The 16423-nt window shown below is 39.3% G+C and overlaps 1 protein-coding gene across 1 annotated transcript in view; it reads left to right on the top strand.

Annotated features, from left to right (window-relative positions):
• Positions 1-15867, top strand: part of LOC104510664 (double-stranded RNA-binding protein Staufen homolog 2-like) — a gene marked incomplete at its 3' end in the record, with an annotated part of 65879 nt that extends 50012 nt beyond the window's left edge. The window contains exons 8-9 of the mRNA XM_010152987.1: positions 4843-4956; positions 15699-15867. Coding sequence (XP_010151289.1) covers positions 4843-4956; positions 15699-15867 — 283 coding nt within the window. The remainder of the gene's footprint in view (positions 1-4842; positions 4957-15698) is intronic.
• Positions 15868-16423: the final 556 nt, after the last annotated feature.

The following is a 16423-nucleotide window of genomic DNA, read 5'->3' as shown; positions in this document are numbered from 1 at the left end:
ATTGCTGAACATAATGGCATTTTATTACCTAGTTTATTTCTGTCTAGCATTCTAAGACTCCTGCTGATGCTTTGACTCAGACTACTTTTTGGTTGGGAAACATGAACTCCAATGTCACAGATGACTTCTCTCTTTTGGTAATCCATATTATTTTTTTGAGTTAATAAATGTTCAAGAGAGAAAGTTTTTGGCCAGACAGAAGTTGTGTTTCAAACTGTGAGCATCTAAGTAGCAGTGTGTGAAAATAGTAGCCTTTATTTTTGCTCCCCTCAGTCTCTTGCTAATGCACAATAGCTCATTTCTAACAGTGGTTTAGTATATTATATTTAAACTTAATTACTCTGCAGTAAGATAACAGGTCCCTCACCTTCCTTGGTTGTGAATCAGTAAACCACAGCCCACGTTCATCCATAAGGATGGATGTTCAAATGCTGAAGTGCCCACTGAGGAGCAGCAGACTACCCCGTCCTTGAAGTTAGGACATTTATTTACAGAATAATTTATGCAGATTAACTATGGCCATTATCTGAAATTGCATATTGATCTGGTGTGTTAAAGTAGCTTATTGCAAGACAAATCCTGCAATATCTTTACGGTTTCTTTCAGAACATTTACACACAGGGAAGGGTATTACATTAAAGCTGGATTCGACAGACATCTTTATGTAAATAAGAAAGAAATGGGGAAATCTCCTGCTTTTGAGACAGCATTGTGATAGAAGTAACCTTAAACATAATTTCTTAGGCAGCTTTATGCGGTGTAATTTTGTTTTTCCTTTATAAAATAACGTATAGGGTTGAGAATTTTGGCTATGCTATTCCACATTCAGTTGTAACATTGTAAACATTCATCTTGTATATCCCTTTATGTGAAGCTATAAATGTCCATCATAATATTTGCATCTCTTCAGTAATTTAAAATATTAAAAACAAAGGCCAAATTTCCACATAGTTTTCAAATGGTTTCAGCCCTTCGCATACATTTCTATATACATCCGCCTGTTAGTAGTACCCCTCCATGCATGCTCATACCATGGAGCTTGTTCCTGACTCAAGTGATCTCTGAGAAGGATATATAGTTGCACCGCCTGAGAATACCAAAGATGAAAGCATAAATGTATGAGTAAATCCATGGCATGTGCTTGTGGAAAAAATTACTTCTAGATTTTATTTCACTATTTTGATGCCCAGGGTGCCCTTTGCGTTGTACATGGGGAGGTTCCGTGCCCTGCCCGGAGAGTACAACGGTGCTGTGTTTGGGATTCCTGAGCTGGTTGTAGGTGATTTATCACAGGGACTCCACGCATGTAGTTACCCAGGAGAAAAGCTAGCAGTGCTGTATGCTTTTTCCAATAAATGAGCAAGCTCATTTCGAGTTACTGTGAGGATCTTGTTGTTGTGGCACTGCTCTGTGCTGTGTAGGCATACCTTGGAGGAGAACTACCTGTAAATCACTCATAAAGGTCTGAGGCTGGAGTCTTGCGTTTTACTCAGAAACTTGCACAACGCTGACTACAGATATCTGTATGCTGGACATTATTTTCTAACCAGATCCTAATGCTGTTCTAGAAAATCTCTGCTTCTGTGTTATCCACATAAAACGTTCTGAATTTTAATGAGTCAAATTTCATTGCTGTTTAATCCTTAAAATTCACTGAGCTAATTCGTGAGTGTCCCTTAATTCCAAAGAAATTGAAGCCTGAAAATTAGGTCCTGGACATAGATAGCCATTATTTTCGTAACTCTGTTATTTTTACCTTCAGAACATATGGAAAGGGAAAATGACCAATCGTGGTTAGGCCAGAGGCCTTAATGATGGGTTATAGTCCCAGCACTCTCATTCACTCCTGCCATTGCCAAGTGAATCCGGATGAGTCATTTAATGTCTGTCCAGGAAGTGTCCTTACCTGCCTAACAGAGTTATTGCGGAGATGAGCTGCAGTTAAGCACTCTTGCCTCTTAAGGCACTGAGGAACTTAAAATAGTATTATTGTCATCGTGAATCTCAATAATGGCCACGTAATCACCGTTGGAGCACTTGGCCAGCCTTCAGTCAGCACTCCTTGATCACAGATCCCGAATCAAGTATTTGCTGTGCCTTCACGTTCCCCTACCTTAGGTGATAATGATATTCTTAAACCATTTTTATAGACATTCAGGTGCTGCCCATACTTAGTCATAATAGGATGGACATATAAACTGAAATATTTGCAACATACTACTCACTGAAAACCTAGAAACATCTGCTGCTGTTCAAGCTATTTGATAGCCATTTGACTACTACCATTTCTTTGTGAGTGCCTATTTGGACATTCTGTTGAAATAGGTGTATACCTAGTACCCTTGGTTGACAAAAAAAATCCCCAAACTTTAGATCATAGATCATATTTGAGCAAGAATTGGATAAAATAGAGAGTTTGAGAATGAGGCAGCTGGACTGATAAATAATAAAATAACTGGGAAATTGCACATACACATGCCAAATGTAGAAGAAATCTGAATGTTTCTCCTGACTGAACAAATCTGTAGGCTGGAGAGACCTGATGAAAGGACAAAGTTTTATTCTGTCCCCCATGCAAAGTCCACTCTTTTGGTTTTTATATCACTATCCAGATCATTAACATAGAAAGGGTTTATTTTGGTTAAACTGAAGAGCTTCAACAGGGCAAGAAAGAATTAGAGGACTTTTGCCTAAGAAATTACAAAGTAATAGCCTGATGTGTTCAGATGAGGCCACAAGTACGTCATGAATTTCCTTCAGGAAAGTTAAGCCTAGAAAGATATTAAAATTCTGAACGTATTGCAATTTCAGTGTGGGACTCTAAAGGGGGTGTGGATCAAATCTTCTATTGCAGATAATAGTGTCACGTAATACTAACCGGAATTTCTCCTCCGGATATCTCCTGTTCTTTCAGCTTGTGAACCTCGCTTTATTTCAGTGGACATTACTGAAGTGTGACTTACTCATATTATTCTCTCTAAAAATAAGCCTACAAACATGATACTCAGTTCATGAAGTGCCATTTTTCCACTTCTCTGTATGTGCTCTAAGACATGCACTTTACTCGTTCACCAGATTTTGCTCCTTTTGCGATGTATTATTTGCGGTAATGAAACATCCCCTTGAGCTTTTCTGCCCCGTTTCTCCGCATTGCATTCCCACAACACATACTCAGCAGAATATCTAGCTTGCAACCAGATACCACAGTTGTGGAAGCTTGATAAGTCCTTGTCATAACAGTAGTCCCTGACATTTAAAGAACTTCAGTTTATATTTGCAAGCCAAATTTCATACCTTCATACCTCTTTCGATTAATCAAAGTTAAACCATTGTATATGTGAAGGGGCCTCTTGTGGTTTCTAAGTAAGTAGTATGGCTTTTCTGGCAGAGAGCCACAGGCAATTTAGTAGGCACATACTGGGGGGGTTGAGAGGAAGAGGGACAGGGATAATCCAGAAAGCTTTAAGAAAGGCTGAGTGAAATCAATATTTCTATACACAGTACCAGAATTTTGCATTCTCTATCTTACTTTTGGCCAAAGCAAAACTGGTTTGACGTGTAGTCAGTAAGATAATTTTGAAATACGGCACAGGGCTTTCCTCTCAGCCAGACAGTTTTGCACTGGTTTTGCTTCAGCTGAAGAATTTATTCCCAATTTGCACCTGTGGCAAAGAAGAGTTAGGCACAGGGGATTTGATACGCATGGTGTGCAATCAAGTGTCGTACCTGTCACTAAATAATTTCCACAGGAATAACTCTAATATGGTTCTTAGTTGTCTTCAGAAATAATAAAGTTTAATTTTGTAGCCTAAATGTCAAGATGAGGCTTTACCATGTAACTTTTGCCTGAGAGCTCTACAGCTGTAAATAGATACTAACATAAAAGGTCTGTCTCCAGCAGAGCTGATCTCTCTTTCCATTTCTGACAGGGGTCACATAGCCAATGTAAATTACCACCATAAACTAAATTCCACCTCTCCTGTAGAACAAAGTGCTTGATCTGCCTGTCTAGAAGCCAGGAGCTACGCAGAGAACTGTAATATTTCAACAATTCAGCATGAGTGGCAACCTGTTCTTAATAATGAAACACTGGCAACATTTAATTTCATTTGGTCTCAACATATTAAAATCCATCCTTTCTTTAGGGGATTTAAGCACTATCTGAAGGGAACCTGAAGACAAGGGAAATAAGTCAAGTAGAAACACACTCTCCCTCTGTTTTCTGTGCAAAATTCAGGTTCAACACGCACATCTTGACATGAGTAAGGGATAAGTTACTCTTAGACAAGGAAATCCTAGACATCTCAAGAAGAACGTGAATTCTTCTCCATATTATCTGTCATTTTGATTTAATTAGAAGATCAAATCTGAATATATGACATTAGCCATGTCAAAGGAGTTAGTGGATTTTAGTGGAAATGGAGTTACAATTGAAAATTTTAAACTATTATTGCCAAGTTTTTGGAGGTGTAATGATTTACATGGACATTTTATAACTAAGCTACCAATGCTGTTAAAAATGATATCTAGGCTAACTTCAAACTAGATTCTTACAATTGTGTAGATACAACACCTTGAATTCAGTCTCAAATGTCTCAGAAACTTAAAAACACAGCATTTAAAAAAAAAAAAATCTAACAGACATACCACAGAAAATTTGGCCCCAGTTCAGTATGTGACTACATAGAATATTTTACCCACTCCTTGTTTTATATTAAAGATGAATTCAATGTAGATGTTTGGAATTCTTCTTACAAACTTGTTGGAAAGGGACAGTATTTTAGCATGACACCCTTGTACAAACCTGGTGTTTAGCAGATTACGTATGTTATTCTGTTATAGGTACACTACAGTGATAGACAAAATGGCAAAGAGTGTATGACCTGTTTGACACTGTCTCCTGTGCAGATGACTTTCCAAGGTATCGGAAGCTCCATTGAAGCCAGCCATGACCAGGTATAATACCTTCACCCCACACTCTTGTAATTTTATTAATATCTAGTAGGGCCAGAATGTCAGCATTAGTAAAATTGAAATTTCAACACCTCTTGTGATTTTCATATGGCATGTTCTTGTCACTGGGATTTGCCTATCTTGCCATAGTAAAATCCTGCTTAGATCTAAAGAGTGACCCAAGAAGGAGACAAAACTATATTGCCTTTTACATATATTTAAGACATTTTAGGAAAGCCTGAATAGCTTGCTTTTTTAGTTTTAAGGTCAGATGTAAGGTTTCTGCAAAGATTTTTTTAATTTTATGTATGTATCAGGTCTTGTCTATCCTATTTTTACCAGAAGTTTATGGGATAGCTGGAAAAGTAGAGAGATGAAGTCATCATCTCCAGCCATCATCTGTCACAAGAAAATGGCATTTGAGAGGGGAAAGGGATTTTTAATCAGTCTGTGTAAAACTCCCATTTTGTTTGGCTGTTCTTAAAACATTTAATTCAAGCTTCTGGCAAAAAGCCAGGAGAAAAAAAAAAATCTCAATCACTCATCACCCTGCTGCTTCAGATGGGAATTGAGGGGGACTTCCACGCTAGCTTTCTTGTCCTCCAACAGTCTCATGTATGAAAGCAAGACAAGACTTCGATACTCCAAAAGTTTTAAAAGCAAAAAGGAAGCAGCAAGAAGAAAACCTTAAACCAAACCTTGTGCCTTTCAGATCTTCAGGAGATTGGAAAAAGTACCTTTTTTATTTGCCTTCTCAGGCCAACTTTAAATTGGACTGTGTCCACATTTACCATACATTTTATCAGACTCTATATAAAATTCTCTAAGGAAAAAGGGATTATCAGAGTTAGTTACTTTTGGGGGAAAGGTTCAGGCACTCTTAGCCATATTTTTGTTTGTTTGGGTTTTGGTTTTTTTTTTGTATTGGAAGTTTCTAAGTTAGTTGTTAACATAAACTAAACCCATTAGTTATTTACATGGTAACATGAGGATACTTCCTGTCCTTAAGTGTTTGGTGTTTTACAGTAATGGAGAGCTGTGGTAAGTCAGACCATACTTCGACAGACACAATCCATTCAATTCTCGTGTCATCCAGCAACTTGCGTATGCTGTTCCAAAGTTGCTCCGTTTTTCTTTCAGTGAAGATTGCCTTTTAAAATTCAGTTATAACTCAAATACAATATTTAGACATGTCAATGAATTTAAGGTGGTCCCTGTCAATGTGGTAACAACTGCATTCTGGGCTACCAGCCAGCTTGGCCTTTGTCTTAGCATTTATTTAGGCTAGAGCATGATATATAAACAGAAGAAAGACTTTGTAAGCAAAAAGCACATTTAAGCCATCTGAATAATTATATATTTAAGATGTCTAAATGAAAAAGTGTTATTGAGCCTGCAAAGTCAAGCACCTAGAAATTAGGAGATTCCAGATTATGTGCAGCATTAGTTTGTACCAAGTGTACCCGGTCAGAGCTCCAAACAGGACATTCTTCTGGCAGGAAAAAAAAAAATATATGCATAAAATAACATAGATAAAGACTGTATCATAGCTTGTGCACAAATGGTTAGAATTAAATTTGCCTGGGCCATTTTGTTTATAGAATTTCCTAATATGCCTTCAATTTGAAGTGTAAAAAATGTTTAGTTTCAATTATGTAATTTTTCACCAGTTCTTAAAAAGGAAACTGTTTTGTCATTGCACGATGGGGTGGTTGTTGCATTATTGAACCCACATCGCTTGTGCAACGTTTTCATCTGAGCTGAGTGCAAAAGAAAATAGTCATCAAGTGCCGACCAGTGGGTTAAAAACCAGATCCACGTACTGAACAGGAATCACTGATTTCTCCTCGTCCTCTTCCTAAATATCAAAGGAATTCCACTTTCTGGGGTAGAAGGGTGCTACTGACTGGTTATGTTTGATAAGGAGGGTGACAGGACTTGATTGAAGCATTTGCCATTGCCTGAATAAATAGAGAAAAACAAATCATTAGCAATCAAACTGAAAGTACATCAAGTGTTTGTCAGACACTGGAATTAATGAATGAGTGACAGAATTAGAGCTTTTAATGGACTAACTAAAAAAAAAAAAAAAAATACCCTCTTCTTTCTTGTTCCTGTGTGATTGGTGTGATTTTGCTTGTTTTTCTACAATTTCCCTCACAGCAGATTTATCTGATACTGTTATTATTCTTCTAAAAATAGGAGACAGAACTGCTGTGCCTTTGTCACACTGAATTATTCACATTTTAGTTCCAAATGAAATAAGTTCAAGATAGCCATATGCTATAAAAAATTCTACAAACTCCAAGTTATCTCATCTGTTACTTTTAAATAATCTTTTTTGTATTGTATGGCAAGGTGGATTAATCACCTGAAAGCCTGTGGTTTCAATGGTGCAGGTTGATTTGTGTCAGCTATAAGGCCTGGCATAGTTTGACTTCAGGATCTTACCGCTTCTGTGTTTATCAAGATAATTTTTCTCATGTTCATGCTAAAATACAGATTTTATAATTTCTAGGGGTTTTAATGGAAAACTGTACGAATGAGACTCTGGAATAGTTTCTTTGTGGGAAAGTCGTGGAATCTGTAGTGTGAGAATATCTAATAAAAAAGCTGTATACCAGATTGGTCACTACATTTTGGCAGAAGAACCACAGCTGACCCATACCTCGATCAAAAAAATGAACAGAAATGAGAAGAAAAAAAAAAAGAAAAGCAGGTTCCCAGTGATATCTACAGCACTATAGTCTAACTTTTAGACAGGACATGTCTTTTGTAATATATCTCTCCACTCACATCCAGTGGGGGATTTGTTACCCAGCAGATACCAGTGTGGTTACAATCCTACATAAGTATATTATATTGCAATTTCAAATATGCCAAGACATGACACAGCAGTTTTTCAAGTCATTCTCTCTTTTCCTATACTCAGTAGGGAGTTTTCATACTTTAGATTGGTTTAACTTGTGATTTTAATGAGTTTAAATTTTTTCTCCACATACTTCATTTCAGCAATTCTAGATTAAAATAATCATTTCACACTGGTACACTAATTAGCGAGTATTTCAAATGTCTGGTTGACAAGGCATATCTCTTTTGGTCATGAACTCCTATTGTGGAAGCAGCTGCTGGTCTTTCATTTTTCTTTCGTCAAACAATAGAAAAGGGAAACATTTCTAAAGCATCACCGCAGTCTAGTCTGCCACATGTTTTGCTGGGTTTTGCATTAAGTATGCCAGCCTCTTTAGTAGAAATCTAATGGGTTTTAGAATATGTTTTTCCTGAATGGTTTCTTCTCCTATCTCTTTCCCAATATCTGACTATAACTGTAAATTTATCTTTCCTTAATGGCCACTATTCTTTGTTTCTTTCCGTAGAATTTAGCTGCGAGCAGCTTTTAGTTAAAATGGTCACCACTTTCTGGTGGCTTTCTCAAGCAAACCTGAGTTTGTCCTTAATGATAATGAATCCTTGTATTTCTTACCTTGCTGTGAAACTGGAGACAGCCTATTCTCAGGGCTTATGATGGACTTTAGGCATACAGTGTGAAGCTGAGGAATGGATTGGATGTGAGTGATATAAAGAAAAAGAAAGAAAGTCCAGATAGTTGTTCTATATGTGTCATGAAGAAAATTCAAGGTATGAGGAGTGGGTGACAAAAAAGAGAAAAATTCAAACATAGGAGGCTATATAAGCGAAAATAGGTGGAATGGAACAGAAAACTAAGAAAATGCAGGGAAATGGGGCAGTGAATGTCTAAAGGCCATGGAAGTGGGATATAATGAGGAAGTTAGAGCTAAGTGGAAGAGGCTGCTCAAAAACCCCACCAAAATTAATAAAGCCTTAGATTTCTGCCAGCTTAGGTTCTCAGAGTATTGGATATTGCTTGTTACTGACACAAATAAGTATCCACCAGCTTTAGTGAACGCGGTTATGTGAAGAGCTCTTTGAACTCTTGAGCACAGATGTACAAAGAACTTTTAGTTAGAAGATGTAATGCTATTGGAGTAACCTGTTGAAGGAATGTATGTTTCTGTTACCCCTAAAGACTTCTAGTCAATACCACTCCATTGTTAAAAGATGGACTTCACTTGGCAGAAATTACTGGACTGGCTATAGCGGTAGCTGGGTTAAGGTTGACAGCCTGTGTTGCACAAGAGAGCAGGTGACATAATTTTGATCTAAGAAGTGACAGTTCTGCTCCATCTTGAATGAGCCAGTGTCAAACTCAGCTTCCATGTGTGCATGTGTGTTTTGGAAACTTGCAATGTTACCATCTTCAGTGGCTTTGTAACAATTGCTGTTTTTTCTGAGTGAGTCAGCTGTAAGTGACTGTAGGGCTCTGCTTCAGAGGTACAGTACCCCTGCGGTTCTCATAGCTGTGAAGGAAAACCTGGAAAAAACCATCTTGGGTGCATTCTTAAGGCTTGCTGAACAGCAGACAAATTGCAAGTATGAACACTCATTTTTGAATAAAATTATTTTAAAGTCAGTCCTGGTAATGAAGAAGAACAGATTGTGCCCATTTTGAGATTTTTCAATGCTTGCCATGGAGTACCCTGCCTGTACCACTGAATTTTTCACTCCCAGTAACTTGATGTTCATTGAAGGGCAACAAGTTCTCTACGTAAATTTCAGGAGACAGATTAAAGACCAGTACCTTTTCTTAAATACTTTTTGATGATTTTGGAGGTTTGAACAAGTGTGTGGTTTTTGGAGCTGGCAATAGTGCCCGTTTGTTTATTGCTGAATTCCACTGTTTACTCCACCCAACAGTCCCAATGAGATGTGCTGTTACAGTGATGACAATGGATCTTTTACACTTAGCTTTTTAGTCCATGCTTTCTTAATCCCAACCATTATGTTTGTGTTGTATATTAGACCATGGTTTTAGAACTCTCCCACACTTTACAGTACATAAAATAGAATATTTCTATTTTCTAGGACAGATAACAATTCTTACATATGACTTACCACTATTATCTCTTTTATCTTCAAGTATAAAGATAGCTGGAAATAGAATAAACAGGGACAGAAATTGTAGAAATGGAAAAGCTACTGATGAGATAGACTTGATGAGAGTCCAGAAGGGAGGGGCTGTACTGAAAGGAAGATGCCATGCTCAGCAGTTTCAGAAATTGCTGATGGGAAGCTTGACAGACAGCAGGGGCAAACAAACTGAAATATGGTATGTAGCAAACAGTCATTGCTGGCCTGCAAACAAGCATTTCTGGGCAGGTTTATGGGACTGTGGTGATGCCCAGAGGTGAGCAGCTCATGTCACCTGAATGCAGCAAAAGTGGAAGCGGATCTCTAGGGATGAAAGACCTTGGAGGTGGATGACAGGCTGGAGGGAAGGTGCTTGGAGCATTGAAACGTGAGGTTTGAGAACTTTATCTTGTATCAGCAAACACATAATACATATGAAGGTCCACATCTCCGTTATGGTGTGAGAATTGTTTGTAGAGCATGCTATGGAGGCAGCATCTAGGGAATTTATGCCAGCCAGAGTCACTGACTGACTTGTCTGTAAGACAAGCAAAAGTCCAAAAAGAGGATAAGAATTTGTCCAATACTGTAACCAAAAAAGATGAATGGGATTGGGTTTTTTGTTAAGATACTTTTCCATATAATTTAAAAAAAAAAAAAATTCTTTATGAGACACTACATTAATTCCTGCTTAAAATGAATTTTGTTCTAAGGTGAAGTTAGTCTTTTCTAGATCTGTATCTTTACTTCACAGTAGGTGCTTGTGTCCTGCATATAGCCAAAAAAATGAGGAAATCTTAATATTTTCTTTAAAAAATACATGTATTCCCTTTTTTGGCTGCTGTTATGTACTTACCTTGTCAGCTCATTTCTGCTTTAATTACTGTGAGTGCAGTTCTCACTTCTTTGGGGTGGTTTCTTCAATAAAATGAGAAAACTTCAGTTTGATTCAGTAAAAATCTTATAGCCCTTTCCCCCAAAGCTTGGTGATTCCTTCACAGCCCTTTCAGCATCAGCACTCCTACTTGATCTCGTTAAAAAAGCTTACACGACTAAGTCTCCATCGCCCGCTAACGTGATCCGGCTGGATGCTGCCTTCTCCTTGATGACTCCATAACCTTCAGGGTGGGTCAGGCATGGGCACAGCTGCATGCCTGGTGCTCCAAAACAGATGGTTCACGGGGACAGAAATATAAACTGCTCTGTTGTTGTGTCGGGAAGAGCGCACCTCTGACGTTGCCGTTGCAGTCAGAAGTCATCCCATCAGGTTTTAGTTAGGCTCACTAGGTTGTTGTCTGCTATTTGGTACTTTTTTCCTCAGCTGCTGGGCTCCCCACGACTGTGTGTGGAAGTGTTGGTACATTCTCTCCGTATTCTTCATCTTCTGTTTCACATTATCTCAGTCTGGATGTACGTGACAGAACATTTGCTTTTCGCTGGCAGCTGCTGAAGTTTTCCTAGATGAGCCCGTTTGTATTTGTTCAGGATGTGTAATCTTTCTTTTTCAAAAAGTGAGTTACTAATTAACTGCCGAATGGGAACAGAATGTAAACCAAGGCAGGGCTGTCTCCCTGCCAGACCTTTTCAGTGCTCTCATTCAGGGCTTCCCGAGTAGCTTCCTAATGTGCCTGCCCCTTGCTGAAGGTGCAGAATAGGGTTTTCCAGTGCTCTGTGCATGCGTGTTTGTTTACCCAGTAATGCCAGCAGAGTATGCAATGCTAGTGTTGCAGTCTCTGGGTATCTTACGTGCTTTGCATGTGAGGGATGACAAGAACCATGTGTGTTTTGGGGACTGTTTCCTCCTCTGTTGGAAAAGAGAAAAAGGTGAAATATCCAGGTGAAAACTAGAGGTGAGGTTTCATAAGAGTGGGGAGGTTCACAGGATCACAGAATGGTTGAGGTGGAAAGGCACCCCTGGAGGTATATGGTCCAACCCTCCAACTTGAGCAGGGCCACCTAGAACAGGCTGCCTAAGACTCTGTCCAGGAAACTTCTGAATATCTTCAAAGTGGGAGACTCTACCTCGGTTGCTCCTTCACGTGGATCTCATCTCCAATCCTGGCTGCTTCCTAAAGCAGCGAGCTGGCAGAAACTACCTCACGTTTTTTAGTCAGCTAAGTGAGTTGAACTGGCTCGCTGGGGCTTGGGTGAGTCCCAGAGCTGAAACAAGGGAGACATCAGGACTGCCCAGCCAAGAGAAGAGGAGGGGGTGCCATCCCCTTCCATAGCAGTAAGCTATTAGATCAGCTTGCCCACCTTGTAAAATGTCACTCAAAGAGGACGAGGCAAAATTGGACTCTAAAGAAAATGGATTTGCTTGTTTGTCTTGTTCAGTACCCTTAAGCCTGTTCATTGTGCAGTAGCAAGATCTGGCACAAAGAAGAGAACAGGAATGCACACAGAAGGAGGGAGGAAGAGCCGCATCAGAGCAGCCCTGACCTAGAGAAGTTCAGCTGCTTTGGAACTGCACCCTTAGTAGTTGCTTGCATTAAAGTACTTCAGCAGCCTTTGAGTGCCATGTAGCAAGGGGAAGTTGAAAAGAAAGGCATTAATAACATGCAATGAGCCAACCTTCCATGGACCACAGGCCAGCTGTTCGCCATCCTTCATTTGCAATCTGTTTCTGGTTTGGTTTGTTTGCTGTTACTTTAGGCTCAGCTGCCCGACGGTGAAATGTAAAAATCTTGAATTTTATTGCTGCTGTGGCTGTTAAGGAGGGGAAGAAGCTTAAAAGGGAAAGGTATTGGAGAACTTTGGAAACGCTAGAAGTGTCAATTTTCTGTCTTGTCACAGTGCAGCAGGAGATTCAGCCCACTTGCAGTATCAAGAAATCTAACAGCTTTTTTCCCTGGCAGGAAAAAACAGAGGGAAGACAACAGAGTTAGGTTCTTCTCCTACTCAACAGTTAAAAATGGATAGACATACACCTACTAGACAAAAGTTGTTGACAAAGATGGAGGCAAAAATGAAGTTGAAGGAGACCTCCCTAGTAGCTTGTCTTGCAGTTAGGATTGACAAGGATCTGAATTTTTCATCTTGACCCCTGATGGGCAGCATTTTCATTTTAATAGCTACGTTCGTTTTAATGGTAAAGCCTTTCAAACCTTATGAATTAAAACTAACACTCAGTCAAAAGTCAGTTGCCTTTTTATAGACACCTCCATTTTAGACAAAGAAATGTCTAAACAAAAACATACACTCAATTTTGTTGCCCACCCTGTACTCGCCAGAGTTGTTCTGTGGCATTTTGCACACACTAATCAAAGTAACTCTGTGTCTGTTTGTTGATACATATTTAATCACTTTTCATTCAGTGAAGTTGCTTAACACACTAATTATATAATTGCCATTTCAAAATACATTTCCTTAACTGGTCTACAAGACAAAATAATGATTCGCACATGTTGAATCTGAAGAACTGTCCTTTTGCCAAAATTGTGTTTGCCACCTAATTTTTCCACTTGTCTTGAACTACTATCACATGGCTGGCATTATGCACTCACCTAGTACAAATGAAATTTCATAGCTTTTTGTTTGCATAATCATCATACAACCCCTGGACCTACACTGCAAGTAAAAACTGAATTTGACATCCTACACTCCTTCATTTTAAAGAAGCCAGGACATCATGATATGTTCCAACAATAGACTTAGAGGAAAATGAAGGAGGTCAGGTTTTATAAGTAATTACAGGGGAAGAGCCAAAATTTATGTACTATGAAATACGGTGGAATAACAAAAACGAGCAATCCCCTCTTTCACCACTTTAGGTTCATCATATTGGTAAAATTTTCCTCTCACTATCTGCTCAGAGTTCAAACAACTTTTCCTTCTTTTGAGTTAGGTCTACACTACATAACCAGCCCTGGTGATGAGCTCGGTGAAGCACTTCTATAAACTTGGACTGTCTTCCAGCACTGCATTCCTATGGCAAACTTCTGTCATCTGTTGTGTCTAGACAACTTACTCACTCATCTGTATGTAGGTAGGCCCATGTTTTTAGTGCTGAAGCACTTTTCTCAGTCTATTGTAGGCAAACTTGTGTCTATTCTGAGCAGAGGTAAGATTACCAGGGCAGTAGTTTTGTAAAGTAATGGAAGAGCCTAAAAGTAGTCATGTGTGCGTCTTCCGTGCAGATTGCAGCAAGTTCCTGTCCAATTTAAAGTTCAGTTCTAAGGTTACTCTCTTACCTATGCTACCTGTGACATGAATCAGTACATTAAAAGTCTGGGTCTCTGCTGAGCATGAGGAAGTGGTGGAGCTATGTTTAGGAGCGCTAAGATTAAACTCAGTTCCTAGACATCCATGGTGCAACAACATCCTGCTTTCTTCCTTGGGTGTTTCTTTAAATACCCCATGAAGAAAGAGCTGAAGACTTACCCTGGCTTGATCACTAGTGGTTTACTTGAGAAAATTATTTCACTCTCCTCTTTTACATGATTGCCATTGATGCCCTGATGGAAAGTGTCAGACATCTTCAGGGAAAAAGGCGTTTATATTTTTTCCTATAACTCATTAACATAGCATCCAAGTCCCTCTCTTGTCTCACAAACTCATTTAGCATACAAGTTTTGTAGTCTAACTAGGTTTCTCAGATAAAGTCAGAACATCCCACTGTTGGAGACAGGAAGGAGTCCCTACCCAGCTTTCTCTTCAAAACATCAAATGCACAGCATCTTTACATGATACAGGAGTTCCTGCACCCCCAGAAGCTCCATATGTACTTGTGTCCTGATTTCATAGCCCTTACAGACAGTCTGTGTTCCAATACTAATGCTTCATTCCAGCAAGATCCTTCACATATGCTGAATGTAAAACTGCTTCCAAGTAATTCACTCTCTCAAGGATCCAGGACTTGAGATAATAAACACTAAAATGGAGGTATCAAGCAAAACCAAAACAGTGAACTCTTAAGTTAAACTTTAAATTTTATACGTATTTCTTCATATTCATTCTTTCTCTTTCCCATCATTGGAGAGACTGTGAGACCTAGTTTTCCACAGATCCTTACGGCTGTACAAATAATTGATTTTACAGTCCAAAATCTCCTCTCTCATCCTTCATCTCCTCAAAAAAACAGTTTGAATTGATCCAAAATAAAGAAAAAAATGCTCCTAGCCAAAAAAAATAATTCATTTTGTGCTTGGGCATTTGTAGTGTAGCTAGGAAAATGGCTGAGATTCACAAAACTGGTGGGAAAGATGATGAATTATTTTACCTACAAGCCCAGTGGTTCAGGCACTCATGCAAGATGCAGAAGATGTGAATTTTATGCTATGCCTTTCCCCATAGGAGCATGAATCCTCTGCAGGAACCTTCGTCATGCTGCAGAGTGGGCTAGGCAGCCACAGGAACACAAAGTGATCACCACAGAGTAGTCCTCTTCTTTGACTCACTGTTCAAACAGTGCACTCGGTAGTGCTGCAGGAGCAGAAGAGTTTGGGGGAATTCTCGTTTTGTAATACTCCACAAGATGATGGCTTGGGTGCTGTTTGGAAAGGTGAAGAGAAAGATTCGAATCTTCCTGGGAGTCAAAGAGCCTTAAGCTATGATTTTCTACAGTCCAGTGTTGACCACCAAATGAACCTTGCCCTTTGGTTCTCACTACAGACGTCCAAAGCTAAGCAAACTGTAGCAGATAACTTCCAAGTTTCTAAAGTTAATTACAGGTGAAATTGCAGAATACCTCTCCCAAGTCTGAGAGCAGATTTAGCTAATGCAAACCTCTATTTTTTCAATGTATATATATTTTTCAGGAAGCCTACACATACCTTGCTCCACGGCCATCCCCATGCCTGCCACCGGTGCATATCCAGCTGGTGGCGGCATTGTCCAAACCTCCCAGCCTTGCGCTCCTCATGGGTGGAATTTGCCACATAGACCCCAAGAAGGGGCTGCCGGGTCAGGTGACAAAGGCAATTCGAGGTAGTAAGATATGTTCAGCTGGGGTCACTGCATTCTCCAGGAGCACCCGGAAAGTTGTCTTCTTCCTCCCTTGTGTAATTCCTCTAAGCATAACCAGCAGGCAATGAAAGCTTCCCTTCCTCAGCATTCAGCTCTCCATCTGTCTGTAAAAGAGCTTTACGTTTGCTTCAGGATTTTTAAAACTTGGTTACATGGCATGCATTCATAAAGGACATCTTGGCCTATGTTTGTATCTCTACTGTCACTGAATCCCTTATATTGGCAGCTTGATAGGGTAAGACAAGTGCCAAAGACTGGATTCTTCATGTACTGAGAGCAGTGGGGCTCTGAGCAGTCCCCATACCCCTGACACCTCATCTGCTTACATAGAAATCACACCTTTTGCTGATACTGGCTACAAAGCTCATGTAATAATATAAACATTTCAGCTAGTTTGCGAGATCATAGAAAGCCTGTTAGTCATTATTTCAAATCATTGGGCTGTTCAGCAAGCCAGTCCTATTTCAGACTACTCCCTAAGCAGTTCATACTTTAACATTGTTTTGAATAATTGGGG

Source organism: Eurypyga helias, unplaced genomic scaffold (genome assembly GCF_000690775.1).
Source record: "Eurypyga helias isolate BGI_N326 unplaced genomic scaffold, ASM69077v1 scaffold476, whole genome shotgun sequence".
Classification (NCBI taxonomy): domain Eukaryota; kingdom Metazoa; phylum Chordata; class Aves; order Eurypygiformes; family Eurypygidae; genus Eurypyga; species Eurypyga helias.
The sequence above is the reverse complement of the archived record's forward strand: the minus strand, read 5'-3'. Positions and strand labels throughout refer to the sequence as shown.